Genomic DNA, 19,616 nt, shown 5'->3' with positions numbered 1-19,616 from the left:
AGACAGAAGGGGGGGTGGTTTTCCCTTTTTCTCCTTTTGGAATGGGGGGAAGAAAACTACAAGCGCAGCAGAGATTCCATCTTGCTAACAACAAACCAACCACAGGCCCCTCACCACCGACGGTGTGCTGCCTTTCATGTATACTACGTTTAGCGAGTGGCGGGGAGCAGGAGAGTGTTGTTGAGAGAAAGAGAGAAAGAAGCCATCAGCATTATGAAAAGCATCAGACCCAACGGAATATGGAGCAGCCACTTGATGACGCTATTTGATCCAAGTGGGGGTGCTGGTAGGGGAGGCGGGGTTGTAATGGCAGAAAAAAGGGGGCGGGGTAGTGTGATGGCACAGGCTGCAAGAAGTATAATGTAGCCAGACTGAAGAAGCCAAAAAAAAAAACAATTATCAAAAAATAAAATCCCCAAAACAAAAGATTAAAAAAAAAAAGAATAAATGCAAATATAGAGTAGAAAAGACATACAGTGAAGCTGTACACCCAGCAGGCACTCCAGCCAGCCAACTGAAAAAAATCGAGATGGAGGAGCGGTTTTGAGCTCAGGTTAGTATGAGGCAGCGGCTCACGTTGCTGATTTGGTGTACAGCATGGTGACATATACTGACCTGGGCTTGAGACAGCACTAGTGGTGGTGGGTTCAATAATTGCTACAGGGGAGGAGAGGGGGGGGGGGGAGGGAAGGGGAGGGAAAGAGGACATTCATGTATTATTAACAGAATGGAGACATAAAAAAATAAAAAATTGTAAAAATAAAATAAAATAATAATAATAATAATAATGCATGCAAGGACAAAAAAGGACAGGGAATGACGACAAATCCTCTCCGTGCATTAAGGAGCGATGGCTATGGAGATGCAACCTCCTCGTGCTAATAAAAAGCACCTTTTTCCCCCCAGTTGCCTCAGATTTGCATGAATTGCTGCTAAGACAAAAAGAAGAACAAGGGCGAACCCAGCAGCCGGAGCCAGTCCCAAACCCTGAAGGGATTTTGTGACCTGGTGAAATTTCTCTTCAGGAATACTCGGCCACCTGCACTTAGCGGGGGTCGTTTTTCAGTAGCAACACTCGGCTTAATTTCTTCTCTCCAAATCGTGTTTGGAGAAGGCGCTAAAGAACAAGCAGCAACAATGGGAACCTTCCTCTGAGGGAGGAAGTCAATCTCGAAGAGCTTTCAGGCTGATGGAATTATGTAACTTCCAGTGTGGCATCTAAACAGCCAGCTTGTGCTCTTTAAGTATATATGACACATAAATCTTTGTACTTGTGTCACATATGCAGCAAAGACCCCCCCCCCCCCCCCCCCCCCGCAGATCTCGTATCAACACTCAACAATCACCTTGCCGACTAAATTGGTATGAAGATATCAGTGTAATGCAAACACTGCTGCCCATTTGATCTAACGTGGCTGTTTGGTAAACAAGCACTCAGTTTGAGAAAAATCTGCACCCACTTTGTGCAGTGACTCACTTGAGAGCAGAATCTGAAATGCGTCGCAAAAATCAAAGCTGTTCTTTACCATAAGGGCTAAACTCAAAGCGATAGAGGAGTCGGCATCGCTATCATGTGTTTTTCGCACATGATAGGCTATAAAAATATTTCGACTTCCTGCAAAGGTGCTGTGTAAGATACAACCACCTTCCTCCTGAAAGGCTTCAGAGGAGCTTAAATGTCACAAGAGAAATCAAAGCAGCCATGATTACGCCTTAAAAACATTCGCACGAGGAATACAATGACTTTCTGTCGTTCCACCGGTGCCGCGCCAAGTTAGCGATAGTGCAGAGGCTACTTAGTCTCTCTATTTTAATCCATTTACACGGGAACTCAATATGGGCACTTCACCTGCGGGGCAAGAGAGGGCACGCTGTAGTCCCCACCACGCTCTCAATCTGTGGTCTGTGTTGCTTCTCTGAAGCGCTCAAACAAGTGTGTAATCGCTGTGTTACTCTTTCACCGAGCCACTGTTATGCCAACAACAATAAAACATTTGCTTTCACGTCGTTTCATCATTCTATTTGAGGTGGAAATTGTGCAAGAATCAGTATTCATACGTGAAATGATATGCCTTTTTCCCTCGGTATATTGGTGGGGAAATGGTCGAATTCATCTTTTCTTCCACAAATGTTTCCACTTTAAGTAGTCCTGGGGGACCCAGTATGTGAAGAGAGTTTCTTTTCAGTTCTTCAAACAGCCAGCCGGGTGCTATCTGATTAATACTTGAGCATGGATTCACCACTGAATCATTTCATGAGCTCTCAAGACACTCCTCCATTACTGTGGAACATATCTTTTGACATGCAATCTCTCCCTCGTAGCTCCACGCCGACTCGGAGTTTCTCTCTCGTTCAGGAGAGCGACGCATCATTTCACATACTGTATACGCCGGTCGGCCTCTCGCGCAGCTCGCTCCTTTTGCGAGATAAAACACATTAGTTTTCACAGCTATTTTATTTCATGGATTGCTATTCTCTTTGTTCTTTGTGAAGGGATAATGTGAGAGATTTATCTGACTCGATTTGAAGGAACCAGTGTTCGCAGAGAGCCCAGCTCACACTTTTAGCTCATTACAAGCATGAGGAGAAGTTAATACTAAAACTGTACACATCCGATTTAGCTCTATGGGTTGCACGCAGGCAGCTATTCCAAAGAGACTTCTCGGAGTTTCCCCCTGTATGAGATGTGTTCAGAGTTAGATTCTTAACAAAGCAACACAAAATGTCTTTGGTATGCGAGTTTGTGCCAATATCCGAGTTTATAAAGTCACATTTCAGAGCCAACAATCTCAAAACTCATTAATTACTGGCTGGGTCAATAAAACTTATCACTAATCCTATTAAACCTCCGTGGATAAAATACGGCGTGTTTGTGCAATGCCGCAGTAAAAATCGTACCTAGAGCCATAAAATATAGGAAGAGGAGATTCCAGACAAACTTGGATATAGCCCGAGCCTTTGTAAGTGTCCAATTTATCTTCGCCGCTCCATTTGAGAGCATTATCAAGGTATTTTTCATGCAGGGACACATGCCTGCATGAACATCTTCCTCACTTATTCCTCCGTGATGATGGAATGGTCCGTTTTTAAGGCTGTGCTCATTTGTGAGCCGCCCAATTAAGTATTGGCCCTTGTTCATTTTTAATGGCGGCAAGTGTGTGTGGGTACACACTCGGATCGCTCATCCAGGGATGAACGTCCATAAAGTGCTTTGTGCCTCCTATAGGAGTCGGCGGCGGTGGGTGGGGTGTCGTCGGGAATAAGCTCCGCTGCCTGCTGGGCTCCAGCACCAAACATCATCGCAGTGCAACTGGAAAATGTTAATGGCTTTTATGATTGCCTAAATATGGAAATGCAGGCATTCAAAAGACAGGTAAATGGTGCAACACTGTAAGGGCGCTTTTGGGGAAAATAAAGCGTATGGCAGCCTCGCCACGTTAAAGTTATTCAGTGTCTTTTTCATATGTGCGTGCTCTAAAAACGCCCTCAAATTACGTCGCGCTGCTTCTATTCAATGGTTTTAATGCTGGAAAACAATCAGCGGTCCAATATTGCCAGGACACGCTTCTGTTTTCTAACCAATGCGGACAAATATAAAAGAGGAGTCATTTCAAACCAGGATAAATAAGCAGCCGTCCAATCCCCGCCTGGACTCGATATTATTCCCCTGCGTTCGAGGCTGTAATCACACACCCACATTTCAGGTTTCACCTTTTGCTCGCATTTCCCTGCATCTCTGCTCCGTGACTCAGGTACAATCACGGGGTGCGTGAGCGAACGACATCATCGACAACAATGGCAGACGAGGAGACGTGTCGAAATGACACCTACGCGTGCGGTGATTGATAAGCGTGACAAATGAACACAACATTCATTAACCAACTAGCCAGCAGTGTCTCTCCCGCCTGAGGGAGGCTGAGCGGTGACACAGAGAGAGGAAGAGGAACTCTTTTTCTTCTCCATCAGTCTCTTCCGATTACTGCTCAAAAGGTGGGAGGGGGGGGGGAGCAGGTGGGGTGGGAGGAAATGAAGGCAGAGGTATAGGCGGAGAAAATCTCCTTCAGGGCTAAGCCGAGGTGGGCTGGGGGATAAGAGCTTGACCAATTAAGCTGGAGGACTCCTCAGAAAATTGGAGTGAGCAGCCTCAGTCTTTTCACAGAAGTTCACTTCCATCTAGCACATGAAATGGGAAGTTGAAATAGGGATTGCCAGCTCGGTGATTGTTATACCTCGGCTAAAATCATAAAGAGTGTGTCTCTGCATGTGTGTGTGTGCAGTGCGCGCACAGTGCTCATGTGTATGTGCAGTAAGAGGCCGTCGGAAACAACCTGCAATGATTTTTGGCCCTTTTAAAAATAATTATAGGCCCACAAACGATCATGAACATTTTTATAAAAAACTGTTACACAATTCGATTTGACTGAAAATCTTCTGCTGTCTGAGGAGCTGTCAATGAATGAGGGGGAGGGAGGGTGTGCTGATGAAGCTCAACTCACCTAATAAACACATAAATAAACATAAACATACACGAATGACGTCTTCTTCAAAACAACAATCATAATTCAGACAAAAGGAGCGCGTGCGGGAAGGTAAAGGCTGTTGCGGCTGTTCGCGGCGTGGCTGTCAGAGGAACAACGATCAGGCTCACGCTGTAATATCTGTGCTGTGCACCTGAATTACTATAAACTACTGCAAAACGAGCCAATCACTGAAAGAGCCAATTACTGTAAGACATATAAGAGCTGGTGTCAATCAGCTGTTCCAGATTGATTACAGCTCTCTGCCAGAACTAATTCCATGTTTCATTCATTTCATCAAGTGCCGGCGAGAGATCCGAGTCGAGGAAGCGAACGTTTACAGCTAAAGGTTATACAGTTAGATGTGGAGGAAGACAGGTTCGGCTGTTTGAGGGCGCTGTCGATGGACCCGAACAGCAATGAGGCTTCTGCTGTGACCACAATAATTACGTTACTTCTTACGCTGTCGCCTGAGAAGGAGTTTAGATGACACGCTGGCTGCCCGCTGATACTCATGCAGCGGGACACCGATTCAAGTGAAACGTTTTAAACTATACATGAGAGGCTGCAGCAAGCGTGCACTTTTTATCTGACGTATTACTCGGTAATATTGATTACTTGCTAATTAACATACGGTAGGATCCTAATGACACCTTGAGCCAAAATATAAATACACTCTGGATCCCATACACAGTAACAGCTCATGGAAAAGCACCAAAACTACAAGCGGAAAAGGACTAATTCCACCAATTTATTGAGTATACTCCAAGTATAACTGGATAACAGCAACAAGGCGAGCGCTGTGATATGATCCTATTTTTTAATAACACCATGCAAATGAACAGAAAGACCGGAACTCAATATATATTTGTCTCCGTGACGCAACAGCAAACTGAGCAGCCACCGGCACGAAAATGCCAATAATTCCTGCTCATTATAAATTAAAGAGCAATGAAACTAACCCAACAGACAAACAGCTACAGCGTACTAACATTATAGAGGAAACAAAGACATACACTGAAGGAAAACATGCTGAGAGTGAATAAAAGCTCCTGAGGTCACCATGCCCTGTCAGCGTGGGCACAGTGACCTCAGGATGTGCTGTGGCTTCAGATGCTGACTGACAACCGCGCGGTGATAAACTATTTACTCCTTAATTAACTTGTCCAAGATGAGAAGCAGGGATCGTGACAGGTCAGCCAGTTCTGGCAAATGTTAATGGGAATATCTATCATTTTTTGTGTTGTCCTTTTCCCAAACCAAACCCACTCACGCGTTTCTTGACGAGACTCGTCACAGCACGACGTTGACGACTGCCTTAAATTTCTTTCAGTAATGAAAAGAGCGCGGAACCAGTGGAACCAGTGGAACCAGTGGAACCAGTGCATCGCTCTGGTTTTAAACTCCGCAGGTTTCACTATATAATTTTTGCAGAAAGCTGAACCCTCATTAACTGCGATTACGTTTCTGTTGTGTGCACACGGCGGCTCAGTTTGCTACAGAGTGATATGGAAAACACAGCAAAGCTACTGAGAGTGAGACTCAGTGTTGTGATTAAATCCCACTGACTGATAATGAATCAGTGCAAACTGAACCTGCGCGAGCTCGGCTGCGTCTCTAATCACACATTTCAACTGAAAACAGAAGGACAAAAAGTTATTTTGGGGTATTTCTATGCATCATTCATAACTATTATCCAGTCCAATTCATCACACCTTTGTAGCTTAACAATTGTTTAAAAGTACAGACAATTGTGACCAGTGCTGTTTCACTTTGATATTGGTTCATTCACTGATGACACTGGGCATTGTGGTATTCACAAAGTATGAAAAGATTTACACGCACACGCACAGAAGTGCTGCAGAGTGGTGACAAAGAGGCTATATGCTGTCTCTCTGCTCCACAGAACCCAGTTTGTGTTTTACCACAGCTTTTTAACACAAGCTTAAAGTGGTACTTGGCTCAAAAGAGATCACAATCCCTGACTAATGGTTTAAAAGCACGAAAAGCAAAACGCTCTGACATAACTGGCAGAATAGAGCAGACAGTGAGGAAACACAGCACCTAACTCGTGTAAAAAAACCCAGGCGTTAGTCAGAGCCTACCATGTCGAAAGCGAGACGAGATCAGAATGCAAATTCTGCTTTTCATCCCTGTTTGATCTGAAACAGAAACTATCCGTCTTCCACTGGCTGCTCTGAATCGAAGGCAAATGTGTTTACTTTCTCTGGGAGTAGGCTTTGCAGAGTCACAGTTCATCTCATCAGCGATAATGGCGAACCTTTTCCTGGATTGATTTAAAGTGACTCTGTAAGGTTAAGACAAAAAGGATTTACACCACTGACAGATAAGGACCTCTCAGCTTTAAATTCCTGACAACAGAGCAATGACACTGAGCTCTGAAGTCTCGTGTGTTTTGCTTTATTGTACTTCCTTTTCTCTTGTTTTTCTCTTTTTTGAATAGGGATAACTCTCAGTTCACAGTGCAGTGCAAACAACCACAGAGACAGCTGGACATGACCAGAAATATCCCCCCACACGTTGTTCTTCTACTTACAATTCACCTCACTGTATACGATGCTCAGTCTAATATGCATACCCTTTCGCCCCTTGCTCATCAATAGCTATCGACTGGTTCAAAAATAGCAACCCAAAGTCACCCGTGGTGAAATCTCACCTCTGGGTTTTGTTATTTGCGTCAACGTAGCGACGAGGTGCGCTGCGGCGACTGCTTGCCATTTCTCATTAAGAGCGACATCGGAAACGGCCTCTCTTCTAGATCACGAGAGACAAAGGGAGGGGCGAGACTGTGTGTGTGCCTGTGTGTGTTTGTCACTGAGAGGAAGAGCGTGATCGAGAGGAAGAATGAGCGACAACAGTCGCAGAAAGGGGGGCAAAAAGAGCGAGAGAACGAGATAAGAGAATCAGACAGACAACGCCGCGATAGAACGACAGACAAAAAGATAAAGAGAAGGGGAGAAGTTGGGGGTGGCAGCACAGGAAGCTGCCTCCTCTTTCTATTCCGAGGGTTTCTTTACCGCTCTGCCTTTGAGGCCTCGCTAGTGTCACATTAAGATCATCCATTTGAGAATCTGAGACAAGCCTTTGATGTTCTTTGTGCATACACAAACAGGAGAGTGGAGTGCTCCTTTGACAATTGCCAACTCCACAGAAATATCTTTTTGTAGTCTGAGTCTCTGGCCTGCTAGGGACAATGTTATCATCAGAGAGTGCAGCGCAAACTAGTGAATAATTTAATTTACCTGTTCATATTTCATCGCTGAATACATTAAATAGATTTTTTCCTCACTGCTCTCACTGTAAAGCATCGAGAAAACGATGTTCCTCAGTCCTGCGATGTCACTGCTTTTTTTTATCTCTTTTTTTTGTCGCTCAGTTGGGCAAAATAATGGAAGAAAAACTCAAACAGCCACCAAAAATTAGGGAGAACGCACGAAGACGTTACTGAATGCATGTATTGTAGACAGATATCTCATAAAAGAAGTGTCTTGCTCTTTCAGGAATGAAAGATGTTGAAAAGTAATTCACAGAGATTTAAACATATGTGCGTTCGGAAAGTGGAGTCATCAAACATGTCGGAATTTTTCCTAAAAGTTTGCTTATAGTGGATTTCTTTCCTGGAAATAAAAAAAGGCCTCAGGTTGTTTGTTCAATAAGCCTTAGGCCTTTTTAAGAACTTTATCTTTTTTTGGATAAATTCTGTGTATTGGGCAGTCTGACAAAATGCGCCAATTATACGTTAATGATCAATGAAGAACTTCACTTAGGCCTGTAATAAATGAACTGATGGCTCACTTCACCTAATCTATACCTTGACTCTCGCCGCCCTCGGCTCCAATCAGTAGACATCATGACTGTGATAAAGCCTAGAGTGTAGAGAACGGATCTACTGCTGCATGGTTTTTGTTTAGAAACTTTGAAAACTGTGAAGGGTTATCAATAGGAATGGGTACCGGTATCATGGCACCGGTTCTGACATAAACGGTAGTAACCAGACCGAAAAGCAGCGCACATTTCGGTGCTTTATTTTCCTGAGCTGTGATACACTTTAGATTCTAGCCAATCATTTTACGTTTCCGAGGATAGTAGGCGGGTCCAGGTACGTACGTTCTTTTAGAGCAGAGCTACAGATTAAAAATGCCCAAGGCGAAGCGGTCAATAGTCTGGCTGTACTTCACAGCAAAAGATGCAAACTCAGCAGCTGCAACAAGTGCTTTAAGCTGATACTGTGATACTGTCAAAGGAGGTAACACCTCAAATCTGATGAAACACCTGGTGATGCATAGCATTTTTTTAAAAGCAGAGAAATGCGCCGTATTTGATAGCTTGCTGCGAGACCTCACACCGAGCACATCTACTGCAGGTGTGGTGCCTGTTATCGACCCGGAGTTAGCAACATCCCCCAAAAACCCGAAGAGGAGAGTCCTGGCCCCTAGCCCTGCCAGTGTAGCAGAAATGATGAGGATGATGATGCAGCAGCAGCCGTTCTTCTCTGCGTGAGTAGCTTAATGTTGTTTGTGTGTAATTTACGTTGAGTAGGCTAACCACGTTATTACATTAATGCATGTAAGGTGAACTAGCAAACACCATCATAGCCACATGCGGCTGTCTTCTTGTTTGATGGCAGATACTCCCTTCACCCTGGACAAAAAGGCTAAAATGACCAAAGAAAAAGTGGAAAACAGTTAAACATGAGAGGTTTTTGGAGAAAGTTTGTGTTTTTTTCCATTGATTAAGCACTGCTTCCAGCCAAGAGTGATACCATATATGCCCCATAGCTGCAGAAAAGGCTAACATTGTTATCTTTTTACAAAAAAACAGTTAAACATGAGAGGTTTTTGGACAAAGTTTGTGTTTTTTCCATTGATTAAGCACTGCTTCCAGCCAAGAGTGATACCATATATGCCCCATAGCTGCAGAAAAGGCTAACATTGTTATCTTTTTACAAAAAAACAGCTGAACATGAGAGGTTTTTGGACCAATTTTGTGTTCTCCATTCTTTAAGCACCGGTTTGAGCACCGTTTAAGCACCGGCACCGTTTCAAAAGTACCGGTTTGGCACCGGTATTGGATAAAACCTAAACAATACCCATCCCTAGTTATCAAACAACCTCGTCCAACCTTTATGAATCTATGTTTTCTCATACAGAACCAAGAATTGGAAACTTATTAATCGAGGGAAATATGTACTTCCTGACTGCTTGAGAGTGGTTGTTGGAGGTTGCTGGCAGTCACTGGGAAGTCGATTGCTAAAGCCCCCTTTCACACAGGCCTACAGATCACTCAGTGGCCCCCTGGTAACTACGAAGGGTCATGAGGGAAATTGATGTTTTCTGCAACTTTGGCAAGAGGTTGGTGGATGTATTTGGTGTTTCACCAAAAACCTCCTGCTTTAGTCAATTGCACATTGCCACAGTTGCCAGTAGTTTGCATGGAAAACGCCGACATGTCTGCAAACACTTGGCAACCACTCACAAAAGCAGTAAAGATGAAAAGTGCAGTGAAAAATGGAAATGGAGAAGGTTCGCCTTCAAAGTAAAAGTTGCACTTTTTGAAAAGTGTTTGCGTTGGTCTTTTTCAAATTTCAAGAACGTCCACAGACGTCGGTGTCTTCATGTTAGCTATGTGTCAGTAGTAGCAGTAAGCTGCACAAGAAGGCTTTTTGTGCAGCACCCTCTTTGCAATTGATTTCACCAAGTGACAGCCAGCAACGTAGCATCATTATTACTTTTTACCATTTAGTAAAATCCTACAGTATTTCTTCTGCATGCACGGCCACCTCATTCAGACACACGTGTTATGTTTTTATTATTACAGAATTATTATCATTATTCGCAATGCTGATGTGCCAAACTTATCACATTTTTTTCCTTAAAGTGTCAGAAATCATAACTATCAGTAGTATCAACACATCACACTCCTTCCAAACGTTATCCAGTGTGCTTATTATTTTCCATTTTTAAATGCAGTAACAACACTGCGTTATATTTTGTCAAAACATGCACAGATGGTATAATATAAACGTATGACTTGTATATTATACTCTGCCTCCTGGACAAGATTAAGCCCGGCATCGTTATGTGCTAGAAGATCTCTATTCAAACACGGAGCTTCACAAAGATGAGACATAAAACAATACGATGATAGTTTACCACACAAATGCTTTTCCACAGTCCCCAAACAAGAGCTGCTTCGACTGGACTCGTCATTATTAGAAGCCATTCACGCATGCTCGTTAACACTGAGTGCCTGCACGTTGTACATCTTCTTATATTTTCCTATATCTTTCAGTTCTGAGCTGCGGCACAGATCAGATTTCAAGAAGCTGATTATGGTCAGACATTTTTAAAGTTCAATTTTGAAGATTGCTGTTTGAGAAAACTTTGATCTCAAGCCACAGCATCCTTGGGTCCAGGGCTCCTCTACTAGTGGTGTGTGTGTGTGTGTGTGTGTGTGTGTGTGTGTGTGTGTGTGTGTGTGTGTGTGTGTGTGTGAATTGTAAGGCACTTTGTAGAACCACTAAGGCAGGGATTATACTCGGTTGCGGGAACCGTCATGGAGAGCTGCAGACACCACAGATGAGTAGCCATTCTTGTTATGCTTCTTTGAAGTCTGCTTGAAGTGCACCTGAAGGGTATATGCATTGGTGTGTTGTAGTGTAATGTGTCAATGGGTGTCACAGAAAATTGGTAGGCATGCGCACGTCGGCACGGAGCTTTGCGCTCAAAATTTACATTGCTTGGACCCGCTGAACCCTGGCATAGTCACAAAAGCAGAACTATAATACACCATTCAGGTTTAACAGGTGCTATAGATGTGCGTTACACTTAATATGCAAGAGAAATGTAGAGTTTTTAGTAGAGTTTGTTCTTCTTTCATAAAGTTAGGCTCAGTTTACTGAATGAACTGCTTAGAATGTGTGTTTTATTTGTTATTTTAAGAGATTTTAAGAGATCAGGATATTTTCTCTGATTTAAAAAAAGAAATCTCACTCAGGGTAAAAATCTGTGATGTGACTGAAGCACATAGATGGTTTGTTCCAAATAAAGCTATAAAATTGACACATAAGCCAAACTGAGCATGTGCAGCCCAAATTACCTGGCAGCACTGGTTTCAAGTGTGCATTTTCTCAAATAATGTACTTGTTTCCTGTATTTGCTGAACATAGTGATGAATGAGATCACAGGTTATGATTTGGCTGTATAACAGCTTTTGATCCAGTGTTGTGTTTTTCTCCCCCTTCAATCTCCAGTTCCCCTTTCATTAGTGGTTTTGAATGCTTAAGTAAGCAGGGGCCTGGCTAAGTGCTGGTCTGGGGTGAAAACAGACAGCCTTGTGTAAGCCTCTTCCTTGAAACACAGAGCCTCTCTCTCCAGCGGAAAGGTCTAAGGTTGTGTTCGGGCAGACAACAGCGCTGAATGAAAAAGCAGAGCCACCTCATTTATTCATATGCAATATTGATTCAGCCAGGGTGGCAATGCTGAAGAGTTGTGCATGAAAGAATGAAAACTTGAGCTGTGATAGCATAGCTGAAGTATCTCTGCAGGGATGACTTCATTTATTTTGTGGACACATACTGATTTATTTAAAAGAATGCGTCTAACTATGAGAAATAAATGCTGTTTATCGGTGATGCAGCAGGAGTTTGGCCTCTGATATTTGGGTCTTTTTGGAACTCGGAAAGATTCCTCATGGGCTTTGAAAAGCTGTGAAAGGGCTGAGTCGGAGCCCTCTTTAAAATCTGAGTCATACTCCTACTTGGTATTCAACTTAGCAGGATTGACCTGTGTTGCTGCCTTTGTAATTGTGACGCTGTTGCCTCAAACCTAAATTTCTTTCTCAGGTGGTGTTTTTATCCAGTACACATGCAGATGTAGACTTAAAAAGCAGACGCACCAACCCACCCACACCCACACACACCAACACACACACAGGATGTCTAACAATAATAGACAACTGATTCACAAAGCCGATGTCTAGGAAATAATGTTTTTTTTTTACTGGTGATCTGTGGGCAACCACTTCCACTGGGGTTAAACCTTTTTTTTCTATAACAAGAAAATTGTAGCGAAAAAAGAAAACACATTTGAGGGCAGAGAACCCCCCACTGACATCCACAACACTCTCCCAACCCTCTGACTCTTCAGCACTCCAGTTAGCCACGAGCAGTTAGAATGACAACTTACGATTGAGAGGCACGCTGGCATTAGCCGTCCCTAGCTTGTTGGAGGCGACGCACGTGTAGTTCCCGTAACGATCCTCTGTCATGTTGGTGACTGTGAGGACTGATCTGGAGCTGAGGCTCTTGATGTCGATGCCCTGACCCTTGATAATCCTGAAAAACAGAACACAATCACAACAAATGACGCTTTGATTTCTCTCCCCGAGCACAAAGTAACGGGGGTGGAAACGGCCAGAGTCAAGGGCGGCGCAAATGTTTGTCATCTTTAGTGGATTTTCAGATTGTGTAGTGGCTCATCACTCTCTTCAACAGATCTATTTATCCCTTGGTCTGCCTTGGAGAGACGCTTTGAAGGACTGCGAGGAGAGAGAAATGACCCAGAGGTGAACCAGCTGGGTGCCACTTGACGTGTTGTTCATCGTTTTTGTTGCAGGTGCGGCCGGATTATAATAAATCCTACTACAGTTGTGCCGGGCATCTGTGCTAAGAAACTGACAAATGTTAAATTGTTTACTGTTGTGGGCGTGATGATCTTAAACAGCCTGTAGAGATTAAAATTCACTCAGCACAGGCATATGCTATGAATCCTGATTTTTGTCGATGGTACAGCTTGTTTTCATCTCAGCGGTTGCCTGTACTGCTACAGATTTAAACATATAAACCATAAAATCCTCCAGAGAGGAGACATACTTCTCTCCTGGCCTTGCTGTGCCCCCCCATGATCTCGAGCTTGGCTCGACTCGCTTTGAGAGTCACTCTGGGTTGAAGCATTATGTGCGACCTTATGTCCAGCAAATATCCGCAAATCTGTTGTTCCCTCTCCCACGGCGATTTCCTCAAATGTTAGCTGAACATTCTCTGATAGTCTCAGCATGTGTCTCACCTCTTTACTTCACCGTGAAACTAGTCAATGCTCTCCTCCGTCACGTTGAAAGAAGCCTACCCATAAACACTCAACTGCTTCCATCCCAGAGCGAAAGTGGCGATGCATCGAGAAAGATTTACTTGCAGAAGCCGCCGCGCGCCTTCCATTATCAACCAAATGAAAAGACATCTGCAGCGATGCTATAGCTGCATCGACACTCAGCCAAAATCAGGAGTGGGGCTCATTTTACATGCAGAGTAATTGGGCAGTGAAAAAGGCAGCGTTAATGCTGTACAGCAGCTACACGTGCTCCATGCTGAAGTCCCTATACTAACGTCCTGCTCATAATGAGGAGTAAATAAGAAATCAACATTTAGCCATGTAAGAAGTCACAGAAAGAACAAGTCCTTGAATTAACTAAAGACTAGAATCACGCCAACTTGCCTCCTTAGCAATTTGAATAAATTGAATCCACCCTATAATTACAATTAGCACAGTGTGAGCTGATGATTGAAATTGTGCTCACCAGGAGTGGGTAAATGACGGGTAATAGGGGTAATTTGGTTTTTAAATTCAAGAACTGACACTTGAATCTAGACTGATTGATGTATGCGTCGCGAATGATTTAAGCCAGTTGCCAGCAAACATTTTATTAGGATGCAAGGTGAGGACAAGGCACAAATGACTCTCGCTGGAACATTTTGGTGCGCTCTCCCCAGAGGCTGGATGGATGGCAGAACAAACAAATGCACTGTCTCTGGAAAAAAAAGCAGACAAGCAGAAGTAATACATTTTCTATCACGTAAAGGTGTGACCTAATAACACAAGCGTTATTGTCAAATGTCAGCGTGAACGATTGCAGTGAAGATTTGATATTTAGATGTGGACTTTAGACTTCCGCGGGAAAAAAGTATTCCCGGGTAATCACACGGATTTCTTTATATTTGTGTCTGCCGGCCCATTTTTCATGGCGTGCTGACTTGTCATAGCAAGAAAAGGACACACGAAACTAATTTCGTTAACAATGCCTCAGCTCCATCGAGAGTCGTGGTGAAACAGCGTGCATAATACCGGAGCCTTGTAAGTTCACTTAAATGCAAGGCAGTGATTTTCCTCCTTTATTGATTACACATGTTCCTGTAGTTCAATGACATGCAGAAGAATCTGGTATGAAAAAAGGTCTATGCGGCTATGCAGGGGTAAACAATCCGAACTCACCTTTTTTCACCCTTGTACCACTCAAATGTTGGAGAAGGCATTGCAAGAGCCTCACATCTTAGCAGGGCTGTGCGTCCCAGACCGACTCCGTGGCTCTTTATGTCGTGGATAGATGGGGCATCTGAAGAAAACAAAAAAATAAAAATAAGACATCTTAGCAACATTACCATGAGCCATTTGCATAAGAACAGCGATGAATGCTCTTATTTTGATGGCAAAAGGTGGCTGCACTTGACAACTGCTGACACCCTGGTCAGTGCAGACATTGCGCGGTGTAAGCTCAACATTCAAAATCTACAAAGGCATATTTGGAGAGGAGAGAGGGCAGCCATCCCCTGTGTTAGGAAACTCAAATAAATTGCACTGCATGGTGATAAATGGCTTAATGGAAGTTCAAAGACTCAATGGCAGAGGCAGGTTCAGTGAATGCAAAATCAGACTCCTTTCATGTGCTGAAGTGTGGTGTTAATCTCTTTGCCAGTGTCATGTAGGCAGCGATGGCTTTTAAAGCAACCCAGTCCTTCTCCACTTCAAGCAACAGAGCCTTGAAATAATGTAATATGTTTATGTTTTATAGATTGACAACATAATAAAAGTGGTAGACCAAAAACAAAAATGCCATTTCAAATTTCATTGAAAATGTAACTACAGGTTAAACTCGGGGAGACGGGCCATCGTGTTTAAGAGGAGGTCAAACAGTGAATAACAGACCAGACCACAGCTACGATCAGTGATACCAAAATGAATGAAAAATTAAATAAACAACATCAATATACCATCAGTTTAACTTTTTTTTTTACAGGTATGTAAGTCATAAAAAACACAATCAGTTTGGGTTTGGTAGATTTCTCCAGTCTGATGGTCTTTAAACTTGAAAGCACATGTTGCATTTTCTTGACACTCTCGAAACATTGTTGCATGTGTCAGAAGCTGTTTTCACTGATGCACTGCAGTCCTGGACGCCTGTAGAGGTGCACGCATCATATTTGATACATTTTTGTGAGACTTCTACATCATCAGTGTAACATCCCCCCCCTCTTTAAAAAAACTAAATAAATTGCAAAACATATTTTTAAGCAATTAAAAAAAAAGAAGTCAGCTGTAGCAAATATGATACAAAATATAAAATCATATATGGAAATTAAAATGTAAATCATTTTTAAACCAATTTGTCCGATGGTTCAATAAATTCTTCATTTTCAAAAATTTTCTGGTAATTATTTCATATTTCATGCTTTAAGGGGGTAATGCGATCCAGCTGTCCTGCACAGCTGGATCGAACATTAAATGGTCTTTAACCTGCCAGGGTCCCCCAGTGCAAAGCAGTCCGTAAGACTGCCCGCTTATAACAAAATTCCAGCTTATTCTGGTCAATGGTGTGTGTGAATTTTTTAAGCAGCTGCAGGCAACTGTTAAAAAAATACTTGGGCAGGTTCACCTTTGGAAGCCCTGCGAGTTCTGCTTCCTTGATATTGAGCTTTTTGACCAAAGAGTCTTCTTCGGTCGAAGGCTTGAGCTGAAACTAACCAGTGAGTTTGAGCTTTTAGGGGGTTGTAAACGTGCACGGCTGTAACAGTGGGAAAAAAGAAAAACAAAGGGGGGAGTGTAAGCATTTTATGCCAATTATTTTGTTTTCTTATTAGGCAGAAGACAAAATGATGACTGACATTAAAATCCAATTAATGGCCAAGCACAGTAAGTCCACGTGTAGGTAATTGTTGAGTGGATTCAAAGCGAGTGAGTGGGCGTAATGTGCCGGGACTCCTGAACTCCACTGCACATGCAAAGTGGGATTACTGGGACTGAATCAATAATACAACTGGAACTGTCCCGTGCTTTCTTATTTGGTATGTAAAACATTTAGATGAGCAATATAATATTCAGTTATTAGGTTTAGTTCAATGCATTTGACTCAATTTTACCAAGTGGAGATCAAAGGGTAAAATAAATAGCTCATCAGATGAACGATTAAGATTGTATTATACTCCGCTTAATGTTATAATATTAATTCAATTGGCACCTTTAAAGGACTGGGGACAACGCTAAACTGGTCCCAGCTGAATGCACACAGTGGCTTAAACCCGCTGGTATTTTCATGACAGCTTACCTTCATAGATCGCCTGCTTCTTCACTGAACACTGAGGCAAAGAAACAGGAAAAACCAATCACACTATCACACAGAGCTCAATCTGACATTGTGTATTGTGTAAACTTGGCTTGACTTTCCAAAAGCCTGACAAACAATAAAACTGTTCTGAACAACCAAGCAGATGCACAGCCGTTTCAGATACACGACAGGGCAAAATTACTTTGTGTCACTCACACCGTTTCTGATTAAAAGCATATGATACATGGAAAACGCTCGCGCTCTTTAGACCAGTCCTGCAGCTAGCAGTAAATTGCCCAGCCGAGTTTGAAAGTAAGATGGGGACTATTTATATTCCTGACAATGAGCTTTAAAGAACGACCTGTCAGTCTGAGCTAAAGCCCCTTTCCAGTGGAAGGACTTGGCCAAGAGCCTGCAAGACTTTCAATTGCATTTGGAGGGACCTGAGTATGGAGTGAAAAAGCTTCTAAACATAACCCCCAGCACGTCAGACTCCCCCAAAACAACGGAAATTCAACGAAGACATAATCTGGTTCACTCCAGGAACAGGGTAGCGTTCATGTGTTTTATCCGCTTAGATTTACAAATCCTTCACCTTTGATCACTCAGTACTTTCTGTGAGATGGCCTTGGTTTGAAGAGCTGCATGGAGCCAATGCATGCACAGTCTTTCCCTGCAGCCCGTGACAGTCAGCGCAGATAGATGACGTGGGATGGCACAGATTTGGGCAAGGTGAAAGCGAAGCATGTGATCATTTGTACAAGTGTCATAAAATCATGTAAGAGAGGCACACAACGATCACAGTGTGCTCTGTGATGATGGATGCCCTTCCACCAACCTTTCTTCTGCATCCTAATGAGCACATTCATGGGACTGGTGTATGTTGATTTTCTGTCCTTGCATGTGTGCCAATTATACCATTAGTTCCCTCTTTTGTTGCTCTGCTGAATAATCTGAAGGACTTAAGATAGTGAATCAAGCAATGGGTTATGCTAGCGCTCTTCCTCTTCATTTATCACTGCATGAAATGTTCGGTCCCATGCTGGGGGGGGGGTATTAGTAGACCTTGACTGGATGCCTGTGCATGTTGTGTGTGAATGCGCACTGTGGGTGTGTGTACCCTTGTGTCTGTGGTCTAAACTCACAATATTTCTGCTTCAGAAACTTCAAAGATCTGTTCAAACATCAGATTACTTCAGAGCTATATTTAAACATAACCAGCATTAGTGGTTACTGCACCTGAAGACATCTTTGCAGAGGAGCAGTAACAACCTGCAGCAACTAAAACAAAAGTTTCTAAAGCCCATAATAAAGTAACATCAGAGTGTCTGGTGTCTGACACCGCGCTTAACAGATGTACTTAAAGAAAAAGATGAGAAGAAGCAGAGAAAATTGCAACAGTACTCTGCAGCACAGAAATATAAGCCAATAACAAGTATGACAAAATCAATGTAGTATGCTGACCAGCAGAGGCTTAGCAAGTCCTCGTAATCCTCCATTGGTGGTATTGTGCGGGGCCATCGATTATCTGAAGGCTCTGAAAGCACCGGGGTGACCCGGCTGTCGTGTTGTACAGTTACCAGGACAGTGGACGGGGTGGCTCAGTCAGGTGAGTCGATACTTCAAACCTCACACATAGAGACATTTTTATTTATTTCATTCGTATTATACCAGGAGGGATTTTCCTGCATGGAGGGTTTTTTCATGGCCGCCCTGCATGGAGAGGTTTTATGAAAAGTAACTGAGAAATAACCACGATTCTAATAAAATGATTACCTACACTGTTCAGACTGTCTGGATTTGACTGAATCGAGCATTGCAGACGTGTTTAGCAAAGAATCTTTCTGTGAAAAATGTAACACACACTCACTGCTTGTATGGTACGCTGACCGATCAAGCTTATGTGCATATCTTTAAACATCCATTCGGACCCAGTGTCATGTTCCTGGGTCTGTTAACCCAGCGTTTTAAGTTTTAGTTTATTTGGATGTTGTTTATGTTTAAGTTCATTAGATTAGTGAATTTCATTTGGTTATTAGACTCCTTGTGTTTTCTTCCCCTGTATTTAAGTTTCCCTCACCCTTTGTGTTTCATGCTGCGTGTCTTATGTTATCAAGTTTGTATTATCATGTCTGTCTCATGTTTCCGGTTTTATTTTGAAGGAGTCGTGTGTTCTTTGTTCATTGTATTTAGTTTCACTTCCCTTGTCCTGTCATTAGGCTCATGTCAGTCAGCTGTTCCTCCATGTGTTCCCACATCCCATAATCACCTCCTGTGTATTTACGTCCTCTGTTTTCAGTGTGTCGTTGGCTGTGTCCCATTTCAGGGTCTGCACGCTTGAAGTACGCGCACTACGCGTACTACGTACGGTGCGTACTATAAGTACGAGAAGTGCGGAAGTGAGAGGCTTGTGAGATGGGACGGTATATGCTTCGTCGCGCTGTTCAGGTTGCCTAGCAACCATGATACGTACAGCTTTGTTTGACAGAAATGAAGGAGAAAATTGTTTTGTTGGTCATTCATTTTTGTTCTGACATCACTTTGATTAGTTGAGTATCTGAAGCTGAGACCACAGGACTGTAAAACATGATTCAAGGGCTTCATTTCTGTACTGAACAGTCATTTAAGATTAGCTAGTAAATAATAATTAGTTAATGTTGTTCATGAGACTAAAGTCATCTCACTATGGTAATGTAAATATCATAT

General features: G+C 42.9%; 1 protein-coding gene across 4 annotated transcripts in view; it reads right to left on the bottom strand.

The window, feature by feature from the left end:
* Positions 1-19,616, bottom strand: part of negr1 (neuronal growth regulator 1) — a 177,191-nt gene that overhangs the window by 35,155 nt on the left and 122,420 nt on the right. Inside the window, exons 5-8 of one of the 4 annotated variants that reach the window (XM_085134141.1) lie at positions 14,804-14,924; positions 12,725-12,873; positions 616-657; positions 9-514 (exon numbers count right to left, since the gene is read on the bottom strand). In XM_085134141.1, coding sequence (XP_084990267.1) covers positions 429-514; positions 616-657; positions 12,725-12,873; positions 14,804-14,924 — 398 coding nt within the window. In that variant the 3' untranslated portion in view covers positions 9-428. The other 3 variants (XM_085134140.1, XM_085134142.1, XM_085134143.1) reach the window with 3 other exon arrangements.

Source organism: Neolamprologus multifasciatus, chromosome 15 (assembly GCF_963576455.1).
Source record: "Neolamprologus multifasciatus chromosome 15, fNeoMul1.2, whole genome shotgun sequence".
In the NCBI taxonomy this organism is placed as follows: Eukaryota; Metazoa; Chordata; class Actinopteri; order Cichliformes; family Cichlidae; genus Neolamprologus; species Neolamprologus multifasciatus.
Note: the sequence above shows the minus strand (reverse complement) of the source record. Positions and strands in the feature narration are given on the sequence as shown.